The 10887-nt window shown below is 36.4% G+C and overlaps 3 protein-coding genes across 4 annotated transcripts; 1 reads left to right on the top strand and 2 right to left on the bottom strand.

The window, feature by feature from the left end:
- The first annotated feature begins 378 nt into the window (after positions 1-378).
- Positions 379-3365, top strand: LOC114520904 (probable ATP-dependent DNA helicase RecQ). 2 transcript variants are annotated; one of them, XM_028541252.1, is made up of 4 exons: positions 379-932; positions 1083-1376; positions 1568-2485; positions 2580-2768. In XM_028541252.1, the coding sequence occupies exons 1-4, from the start codon at positions 645-647 to the stop codon at positions 2673-2675; spliced, it is 1596 nt and encodes a 531-aa protein (XP_028397053.1). In that variant the 5' UTR covers positions 379-644; the 3' UTR covers positions 2676-2768. The 2 variants fall into 2 exon arrangements, with proteins under 2 accessions (XP_028397053.1, XP_028397052.1); XM_028541251.1 differs by having other exon boundaries at positions 1568-3365.
- A 65-nt stretch (positions 3366-3430) lies between these two features.
- Positions 3431-6843, bottom strand: LOC114520903. Its single transcript, XM_028541250.1, has 2 exons — positions 5282-6843; positions 3431-4844 (listed from the first exon to the last, which is right to left on the bottom strand). The coding sequence occupies exons 1-2, from the start codon at positions 6840-6842 to the stop codon at positions 3844-3846; spliced, it is 2562 nt and encodes an 853-aa protein (XP_028397051.1). The 5' UTR covers position 6843; the 3' UTR covers positions 3431-3843.
- A 733-nt stretch (positions 6844-7576) lies between these two features.
- LOC114520808 lies at positions 7577-9290 on the bottom strand. The gene is made up of 3 exons (XM_028541141.1): positions 8968-9290; positions 8319-8603; positions 7577-7782 (listed from the first exon to the last, which is right to left on the bottom strand). The coding sequence occupies exons 1-3, from the start codon at positions 9029-9031 to the stop codon at positions 7577-7579; spliced, it is 555 nt and encodes a 184-aa protein (XP_028396942.1). The 5' UTR covers positions 9032-9290.
- Between the last annotated feature and the right edge of the window lie 1597 nt (positions 9291-10887).

Below are 10887 nucleotides of genomic sequence, written 5' to 3'. Positions count from 1 at the left end.
TTCCACAGAATGATAGGCCTCTGAACAAGGGATGATTGCACCGAATCCAGTACAAAAAAACTGTCCACATATATATAGCCGCTAATATGAGTTGAAACATTTTCGAAAGACAAGCAAGGTTTTTAAAAATACAATTTTTTTTTCGCAAAAAAGACAAACCAATTTTCTTTGCCAATGTTTCAAGGTATCAAATTCAAAACTGACGTGATATATCCTAGCTTATATTATTTCCGCATTCCGCTAAAATATGTTCGGCTATTATGTCTGTCAGTAGTCCGAATGAAATATTCGCAGTTATTTACCGATTTATGTATGGCTAAGATAAGCCTGTATATCGCTCGGCAGGGGTACAGAATATACTTACGAGACACTCTCCTCCGCAGAGGCTTTTTGGGTAATCTAACAATAATTGAGAATTATATAATACAATTGAGAATTATATGATATAATTCGTAGTAGCGGGCGGACGGGAGGGAGCTAATAATAGTAGCGGTGAGTGGCGGGCGGACGGGAGGGAGTCGGGCGGTTGCGGGTTGAAAAATGAAATTTGAGAAGCCTCTGCCATATAATGTTTCCAATATGGCGTCAAATTACATATCATATTATAATTACGTATCATCTCATGAATATTTTTCAAAATAAATATGGATGAGACTATAAATCAAACAAAGAATGTTTTGTCGTTGACTACCAGACCATTTCAAGAAGCGAATGTTTCCGGTAAAGTAATCTGTTCTAAATGTTATGAAAATACGAAAGAAATAAAATTTTATTTAGAAGATGCAGGTTTAATTCAACATTTTCGGGTGAAACATCGACATATGGCCCTTGACGAAAGACTTGTTAAAGAATGTAGGTTGCTATTTCAAGACTTGCATGGGCAGGAAACTTTCAGTGTATTGCAAAAACTAGCCAAGATTCGCGGCGAAGCAGTAAGTTAATGTTTATCTCTTTATACTTTTGTAATTTTGTCAATTTTAATTTTTATGAGCAGTAAAAGCACAAAACCACAACTGCACAAACTGATCTTTGCGCACACAATAGGCAAAATATAAATATCTATTAAAATATTTATATTTCAGAATGTGAACTGTTGCAGTTTGCAAAAGTACGAGGAGTTTTCGGTGGAACACATTACTGAAAATTTGGCTAACAAGATGACTACTCTTAAAGTTATGGCAAGCACGAGACGGGAGGCAGCAAAATTATATGGCTTATATTTGAAACACAGTGGCATTCTAAAACATCTTAGCGGGAATCCTTGTCATGTTCGAGTTAAAATATCTTCTAGTGTAACTGATCACCTTGGCCAATGTTTTAAACTTTGGGATGCATGTGCAAAAATTTATGCTGAATGTTTTGTTTCCCCTAAGAGGGTAAGTTACCGTTTTTAAAATTTGCAACATACATTAATACTTGCCAGGGTTCCTGTAGCATGTGGATATTTAAGTTTAGTCTTTTTAATTGAATACTCGTTGGCGTTGCTTTAAATTGTGCAGGCATTTAAAATTTCAAATAATTTAAAATAATTGTATAAAGTAGTATTTCTTGTTTGTATCTATTGCAGTCTATGTTATTGCCAAGACATCAAACACCTGTGCCAGACAAGTGCTTGCAAATGCAAATTTCTCGAGAATGTAAGACACCTTTGCAGTTTCTCCAAACAGTTTTTGGACATCAAGAATTCAGACCAGGCCAAGGTGAAGCTATTGAGTTTATATTGTCTGGAGAAGATACAGTTGTAATTATTCCAACAGGTGGTGGTAAAACAGTTATATATACTCTTCCTTGTCTAATGACACCTGGCTTGGCATTTGTAGTATCACCTCTTATTATGTTAATGAGTGACCAAGTTGCAAGACTACAACAATGTGGAATCAACACATGCTATTACAACACAATGCTAACTGATAATGAAAGACAGAATATATTACATAATCTGAAACAGCCAGATTGTCAATATCAGTTTTTGTTCATTAGCCCAGAAGCTATTGTAACTGAACAATTGAAACATTGCTTGAGTCAGATTAGTCATGAGAACAGATTGAGTTTTTTCATCATAGATGAAGCACATTGTATTAGCACATGGGGTAAGGAATTTCGCCCAGCCTACCAGCAGCTTGGTACCTTACGGAGCTACAATGTTCCAATTATAGCACTTACCGGCACAGCAACAACTGAAACTTTGGATGCAATTAAACAAACACTTGAGATGGATAACCCAAAGGTAGTGAAGATGCCATGTAGAAGAGAAAATCTAATCTATTCAGTTGTTAACAAGGATAATAAAGCTAAAGAACAAGTCTGTAAAATAATTGAAGATGATTTTGCAGATGTATGTGGTATAATTTATTGTGCTACCCAAGCAGATACTGTCGAAATTGCATTTACTCTAAAAGAACATGGTGTGACAGCTACATACTACCATGCAGGGATGGAGGGTGGACAAAGGATGCAAAATGCTTTGCTTTGGCTAGAAAACAAGGTCAGAGTTATATGTAGCACAAACGCATTTGGAATGGGGATAGACAAAAAAGATGTTCGGTTTGTAATTCATCTAACTCTTCCTTCATCTTTAGAAGATTATATACAGGAGTCCGGGAGAGGAGGCCGTGATGGACACAGATGTGATTGCATTTTATTATTTCGTTTTGGTGATAGGATGTTCCATTTAAAGAACATATCTCAATTGTCATCAGAGCAATTTAAAGAAAACAAGCATATTCTTCTTAATGCTATTACAAGTTTTTGTATGGAGCGTTCAATTTGCAGAACACAGTTTATTACAAAATATTTTTCAGAATTGCCAGGTGGTGCATGCAAATTGTGTGATATCTGTCAAAAAGAAATTACCCACCAAATCAAGGATTTCACAAATGAAGCAAAAAGCATACTGGCATGCTTGACAAGTATGGTTGCAATCCAGAGCAAAGTAAAGGTCAGCATGCTGACAATGACGTATATGGGTTCCAAGGCGAAAGATATTGTTAGTAGTGGATTTCACATGGTTCCACAGTATGGAAAGGGTAAGGCCAATTTCCGAAACATTTCAGTTCTTACACACTTTGTACATTTTTTGATCTTCAAAGGATTTTTGAATGAACATGTTCAGCATGTAGAGGATAGATTATCATCAACATACCTAACAATTGGGAACATTCAGAATTTATCAAATGACTCTTGTAAGGTGTTTTATTGATGGGCATGTAAAGTAGTGGCAACAGCATACATTTAAACTGCACTTAAGATTAACTAAATATATTAGTAGGTAATTGTATATATTAATGCATTGTTCACAATCTATAGTAAAGATGGTTGCACACAAATCTGATTCTGGTTTAAGATGCAATTTGATGAAAAATAAGGGACACCACAAATCACACCACTAATTTTGTTTTAGGATGCAATTTGATGAAAAATAAGAGACACTACAAATTACACCACTAATTGTTTTTCTTAGAATCGTTTTATGTGCACCAAACTTTATAAGAAAGTTGGGTGGTATGTCACTGCCAATGACCAGTTGCTATATATATAGTTTTGCCACTGCTGTGTTTTCCATTTCCCACAGTAATATATACATAAAACAGTAAACAAATGCCAAGTTAGTTACACAATTTCAAGGGCAACTGTGCAGTTCACAAAATTGTACTATATGGACAATAAAATCCATATGTGATATGATTGTGATGCTTAACAATCAGAAGTGCGAGTTTTCCCCCAAATTTTTGCACGAAATGTTGCCACACATCTTTATTGTGTAACCCTTGCATTTCATTTCTGCAAATGCACTGGTAGATAGATCTATCTCGTAAACTTATTGTATCATGATGTATAAAATCCTTATCCCATAAGGATTTTATACCTCAAATCAGGAAAGGAGTCATACAGTTTTGCTTTAAAGCCATCCCTGATCTTCTCTTTACCTTTCTCGACCACATCAATCAAATTCTTGGGGACTTTTCCACTTGCATCACCTTTACCATCGAGGGAGTAGCATTCAATTTCTTTCCTTTCGTTTTCTTCAAAAAATGCCTTTTGGACACAGAACCAGGCACCTTTAACCTGGTCTGGTAATGGATCTTGGACAGAATGTCTGGCAGTATGGTGTACATCAAATCCCTCTTTCTCCATGTATGCCCTTCTTATGTATTTCAACATATTCAGGTTGGCCATTAGCCGCTCGCACATATGAACTGTTGTGTGATTAGACACGTAATTCTTCAATGGCTGTACTAATTCGGATTCCACGTAAGCGTCGAGCTCTATTCCATTACCAGGTTTCCCAAGAAGGTTGACACAACAATTCTTCTGCAGCAAAATTCTTGTCGCAGCTGGCCACTTTACTAAGAAATTAACAATGTGCCGGAAAACTTCGGTGTAATAGTTACGGAAACCTAGTTGAGCGTACATGGGAGCCTGAGCTTGATATACAGCCTCGCGCGCATAACCATCTCCATTAGCTGTTGCCGCGTCATACATTTGCTGGAGGGGACCATACAGCAGAAATGAAGTAGCTCTGTGTTTAAAAGCAACATCATTTTCACATGATTTTGATAGCCACTCTTTAAATTTGGATAACAGCGTAGTGGTTGTGCTGCCCGTATTACGTAGTTGTTCTTTTGAAGGAAACTCGTTACTTCCCGTAAACTGAAGAGCTGCCGCAATACCGTATGCTCTACACGCATCGTTGATACCTTCTCTAACTTTTACTAGATTATTTTCTTGAAATTTTTTCTTTTTAAAAACTTCGCGTGTAAGTCTTTTTCGCTTAAGAACTTCTGATAACAAATAGTGAAAACCCGATGAACCATGCACCTTATATACCATTTCGCAAAAGTAGCCTAAAACAACAATAACAACAAAAATTTTTAAAAACTTGGTTTGAACCTTGTGATATCGTGAAGTGTTTGTGAAAGTTGATCGTCCAAGATGACAGCCGCTCAGGTTATCAAAATGCCAGTTACAACTTACAACACCATCGTTAACGCTTTCCCAAATACTTCACAATAAATTAACAATTACGGCATACCCCTATATGTAGTCCGTTTGGGAGGTAAAGTAGTAAACTTGAAGTCTGTAATGTAGAGCTGGTACATGTAAGACACATAAAGTATTGACATAGACATTTGTGCAATGTAAGCGCTAAAATAATGAGGGGTATCTGTTTCCCATGTTTAAATAAACCTAACGCTCATATTGTACAATTATCTACAGTATGTCAACCTTAATTGAAATAGCTGTATATATGAGTGTAATCATGTGTAATTTACTTTGTTACCTTTGTTGTGAAGGTCACCAGGACATAGACCAACCCACTGATACGACCTCGACCTGGACATAACCGCGCTATTTGTTTTACACGTTCCAACGTCTCCTACGATAGGCGTTATAAATCCGGGGACAGTTCGGTTGAAATGCTGGACAGTTCTTTTAGGATGTTCATTTGCGGTTAAACTCTCCTGAAATGTTGCATCGATTGAACGAATGAAATCATCCTCTTCGTCTGACAATACCTGGTCGTATTCAAATATTTGTTGAATGTCCTCAAGATTCAATTCTTTAGCCATGCTGAGTGGTGACGGAACACTTGTAAATAACGGTCCAGAATATTTTGCTCCTGATTCAACTAAATACTTGCATATATTACCGTTTTTCCCATGAACAGCAAGGCTTAGGGGCGTCAAACCACATCCCTCTCGGCAGTTTACATCCATACCAAGTTCCACAAGATACTTTACAAAGTTCTGATGACCTTGTTCAACAGCTACATGTAAGAGACTCCGTTTCAAATGGTCTTTGACTGTTGTTAATGCTCTGTTTTCAAGGCTCGAAATAGACATCATGTAAGTCTCTTCAGAATTTGCAGTGTTAGCGCTCATCATTTCATGCATTAAACCATTATACGCTTCCCAGAATGGTTTGTCTTCATTCTGAAAGCGATTCCTTTCTCGTTCAAGAGTAACGGTCTCTTTTGTAGAAGTACGAATACCTGGAGCGTCTTCTTCATCAGAAGCAAACGAAAAGTCATCCTGCGAATCGTCTTCTGTAAGTCCGTCGAAGGTTTTCCTTGTCGATCGCATTTGACTTTCGGTCCGCTTCATATTCTGCTCGTGACTCTTTTGGCTAAGTAGTAGCTCGAAATGCGCCCTTGAAGAAATAACATCAAAATTACCAGCAACGCAGTTGAACGGTACACATTCTGCATTTTTTCCCCCTTCTGGCAAACTGAAATCCTTTGACAGCTTGTCCAAAATACTCATTGTTCCAAAGATTGTGCTATTATCTTCCAACGACAGTGGCAATATGTGTACATTGCTCTTCGAACTGTGGGATGCATTCGGTAGGAGATCCTTTTCTACTGGTATATCTAGCGTATACTTTTCAGTGCTCTCGAAATTAGAGGCAGTGGCTATATATGCATCTATCTGCTTCTCAGTCATTTCCTTAAACTGATGCACAGTGAATGGCAGTTTGTTCAAAGCAATATCTAAAAGTTCCACTAAGTACTTGTCAACAAATGCATTAAATAGTTTTGCCTTCTCGTCGTCACTCTCTAAAAAAATATCGTCTGGCTTCATGTCCGTCGCTGAACCTTGTGGTGTTATGCAAGATTCCTTATCATTGAGTACTTCATCCATTCCATCTACATTTGGTATTAACAATGCTTGACCAGTAAAGTTCCACATTGTTGGACCAGCACTTTTGAAAAGACGCAAATGTTTCCTCTTCCCGCGGTAGATGTTTATATTGTCAATCATCAAAATGACTGGAACATTCACTGGGGATAACTGGGCAATATCTTTCTCTCGTTTCTTTTGCTGCTCGTCAAAGAATTTCATGGCCTTCTCCCAGCTCACCGTTAAGCCCTAGATGATTCATCATGGTGACAAATCTGAGCCCTGCTCCAAATGATATGCAAAGATATGTAAACATGAGCCTAAAATCGTTGGTAAGTTTTTGATTTCTCAAGCTCACCAAAATAGCTAAAGCATGGACTGCACTCTTGACACGATACTCACTGACAGGTCGCCCATTTTTCTTGTGTAGAAAAATAGTACATAGCACATTAAACAAAAGTGGACAATTATCTTTAACATCTGAAGTCAATTTGGAAAAACATCCAGTGAGGTCACATTCAGTTAATGTTTTTGAACTAAGTTCTGTGTTCAAAAATGTAGAGAATACAGAAATTTCTTTTTGTAATTGATCTACTTCAAAAGTACAAATATTTTCACACTGAGTCTGTTTTGATGTTAACTGGTTAATTGCTTTCTGAAGTAGACTTGTTAGTAAGTCATTCAGTTCCTGCAGTCTGTTGTGTGCTTCTAGTTGCTTGTGTAGCAATGCCTTCACAACATCTTTGTTTACATTTTCTTTTGATAAATGGTCATCAACATTCTTTCTTGCTAAATCAAGTTCATTAGTAGCACTGGATATCAGTGTCTTGATGTTTGCTATCTCTGGACTTTCGTTTAATTCCAGTGAGGGAACATTGCTTGTGGACACTGGTGCAGAAAACGATTTAATACAAATATTTTTATAAAGCTGAATGCGGTCTGGTCCAGTACCTTTTCTAATGACCATTGAGTTTGGAAATGCCAATTTGACAGCATTTGTGGCCTGTATTTTTGTAGTTGTTCAACTGTAGCACCTTCATAACAGCTTCTTGCTTTACCTGAGCACCTTCTCTCTCTTCAAAATGCTCTAACAACATTTTGACATAGCTCTCCCTTCTTCTTTTGTAAAATACTCCACTTGGCTTTGGCAGTTCGCATGACTCTATTAAAACACAATAAAAAAACAAAGTTAAGTATACAGACATAAAGTTAATGTTACATTCAATTAATATTACTGTACTTTTACATTTTAAACCACAGTGCTACTATCTTATTGTAATGACAAACATTATGATAGCTATAATGGAAAGCTTCAATTTGTGCTAATAGAATGTGCATCCACCAACACACATTAAGTAACTCAAACACAATAAGGTTTAGGTGTTTAGCTGTATACTGTATATAGCAACTGGTTATACAAAACATATAAACTAAAATGTTCAGGTTATGAAGAAAAAACATTTTTGTAGATTTTAATAATACAATATAAATTTAAAATATGATAATTAAATATTTGAAATAAATTTTCAATTTAACATTTAAAGGTTCATTAATAATTAACAAAGAGGGGAGGGGGCATTTCAACCCAGCAGTTTAGGGGAGGGGGACTGTCAAATTACCTAAAAATAAAGCAAGCAGTTTAAGGCAGGGTTTGCAATATACAGTACATAACAATAGAATAATTTATGAAATAATTACCAGATGTTAACAAAGGACTTCCAGATTGCATATTCATGATCTTTGAAGGTGGCTCATTTTGTCTTTTTGAATCTGGTGTCAAATCATGCTTCCCAGCTACAGGTACTAGTTGCCGTTGTTTCACCTTCTTTGGAGTACTTGTCAATACAGCACTCTGTATTGGCATGGGCAAACAGCCAAGGTCTTCATCACCAGCCTTCTCAGCAGACATAGGAAAACAAGCAAGGTCTTTACCATCATCTCTCTCAAGTGGCATTGGCAAACAACCAAGATCTTCATCATTATCTGATTTATGACAAATTTCAGGATAATCAATTATGGATAATAATTTGTAGTTTACAGATTTATACAATGAACTGCCAGTATAGTGTAAACCACTTGCATTCAGTGGTGTAAACAGAAAAACAAAACAAAATATACGATAAAAATATATAAATACAGTAGCCTGTAGCTGACGACGATTTTAATATATGCAAGCCAATGCAAAATTAACATAACTACATATGTAAATACTTTCACTTCTGAAACTTGCCAAAATATCAAGGCAATCGAATGATATTAATTAATCTTGCATCAATATTAATATAAACTTGAGTAAATTATAACATTTTATGCATTTGTTAAAATTAAACTAATATATTATACTTACCATCTAGACTCATATTATGAAAAGAGCGCTCAATTTCTTCTATATCGCTATCGAACTCAGCCATTATAATATCGATTGTACCAGTAAACCGCCAAAACCAAAGAACCGCATTTCACACCAAAGAACCGCACGTTATATGGCAGAGGCTTCCCTTCTTTTTTTCCCCAACCCGCAACCGCCCGACTCCCTCCCGTCCGCCCGCCACTCACCGCTACTATTATTAGCTCCCTCCCGTCCGCCCGCTACTACGAATTATATCATATAATTCTCAATTGTATTATATAATTCTCAATTATTGTTAGATTACCCAAAAAGCCTCTGCGGAGGAGAGTGCTTACGAGATATGTCTGGTCGCCACGCCCAATTGAACGCTATGCATAATTCCGTCACTCGAGATTGCAAAACGATATTATTTATCACGACCGATCTGATCACACCAAAACTGTCTGATGCAAACTTATTATCGAACAAGTCACAGGCGAAAAGTTGGTGTGGTCTTTCAAGACAAGTGCATGCATTGTTGCATTTCGTTAGCCACTCAATGCCCGCCTTGGTTTTTCAAATAGAAAACAAATATAGCTACACGTGCATAGTCGTCCTACAAACCAGGGTTGCCAGATTACAGAAAAAAAAGAAGCCAAACATTGTTATAGTCGGCGCTTCGGCAACCCTGCAACGGCAAACTGATAATTATAGCTAATGCCTATAACATTTTCCTCTTAATAACCAGAAATAGACCTTGTGGCGCGGCAGCCAGATCGATGGCGCCTATAATTACAAATATTTCATCGCCTTACATCATGTATATGCGAACAAAACGAGTCACGTTCCCTCACGAGAAGCACATAACTAAATAAATGCATAGCCAGCCCAGAAATCGTTTTCGTTTTCGTCATCTCGTGGCGCAAAAAAAGGCCATGATCTATTGCGAATCTAAATTCAGTAACGATGCATGAATATATCATAACTATCAGGAGATAATGTTTGGCGTATTTCCCGTGAAGTCTGAAGAGATAGAATGACTTAAGGTGGCTCCCTACAGTTTTAAGAATATTGTGAAAACTAATGATTTAGATTGAAATTTTTGGCAAAAAATTTCTTGCTAAACGAAATGAAATTTTCCAGATATATTAACCAACATTCTAACAGTCGAAACTTGTCCTTGAGTATCACGTCATTACCGTTGTTATGGTAGCAATGGCGATTCAATATGGCCGTCATTTTACCTATTCCCGCATTTTACTCGAAAACAAATTCGGTTACCTCATTTTTTTATTTTATAAAAACTTTTCTTAGAAAAAAATGGGAAATTTGAGCAAGTTTAAAAAAATTCTATAGAGCCAAAAAATTTCTATAACGAAAAATCATTTGAATAATTTTGGCTCTATAGAATTTTTTTTAACTGTTTTTTTTTAAGAAAACTTTTTATAAAATAAAAAATTGCGGTAACCGAGCTTGTTTTCGAGTAAAATGCGTAAATAGGTAAAATGTCAGCCATATTGAATCGCCATTATTACCATAACAACGGTAATGACGTCATGCTTATGGGCGATTTCTGACTGTTAGAATGTTGGTTAATATATCAGGGAAATTTCTTTTCCTTAGCAAGAAATCTCGTGCTAAAATTTTAAATCAAAATCACAAGTTTTCAATATTTTAAAAAATTGTAGGGAGCCACCTTAAAGACTGCTTTCCACTGTCGTGTTTTTTTGCTCGTACTACACCACTGTCACTGACACTGACCTATATACTAGTACGCAAAAGCTTGAAACATTTCTATGCAAGAAAAACTAATTTTATGCCAGAAAGAAACATGCATACATTCAATTCAATCGTTGATTTCATTCATAAGCATTATTTAAATTATTTTATGTTATTGTACGTCTACGTAGCTACGTACAGAAAACATGCCAGTGGAAA

This window comes from Dendronephthya gigantea, unplaced genomic scaffold (assembly GCF_004324835.1).
Source record: "Dendronephthya gigantea isolate DGI-Jeju-01 unplaced genomic scaffold, DenGig_1.0 000018F, whole genome shotgun sequence".
In the NCBI taxonomy this organism is placed as follows: domain Eukaryota; kingdom Metazoa; phylum Cnidaria; class Anthozoa; order Malacalcyonacea; family Nephtheidae; genus Dendronephthya; species Dendronephthya gigantea.
Note: the sequence above shows the minus strand (reverse complement) of the source record. Positions and strands in the feature narration are given on the sequence as shown.

Coding starts and splice junctions, on each gene's coding strand:
- LOC114520904 (XM_028541251.1), top strand. CDS start 645: ATGGATGAGACTATAAATCAAACAAAGAATGTTTTGTCGTTGACTACC. Junction 933..1,082: donor CCAAGATTCGCGGCGAAGCA/GTAAGTTAATGT, acceptor TTTATATTTCAG/AATGTGAACTGTTGCAGTTT. Junction 1,377..1,567: donor GTTTTGTTTCCCCTAAGAGG/GTAAGTTACCGT, acceptor TATCTATTGCAG/TCTATGTTATTGCCAAGACA.
- LOC114520903 (XM_028541250.1), bottom strand. CDS start 6,842: ATGAAATTCTTTGACGAGCAGCAAAAGAAACGAGAGAAAGATATTGCC. Junction 4,845..5,281: donor TGGTGACCTTCACAACAAAG/GTAACAAAGTAA, acceptor TTGTTGTTTTAG/GCTACTTTTGCGAAATGGTA.
- LOC114520808 (XM_028541141.1), bottom strand. CDS start 9,031: ATGGCTGAGTTCGATAGCGATATAGAAGAAATTGAGCGCTCTTTTCAT. Junction 8,604..8,967: donor TCATAATATGAGTCTAGATG/GTAAGTATAATA, acceptor GTCATAAATCAG/ATAATGATGAAGATCTTGGT. Junction 7,783..8,318: donor AAGTCCTTTGTTAACATCTG/GTAATTATTTCA, acceptor GTGTTTTAATAG/AGTCATGCGAACTGCCAAAG.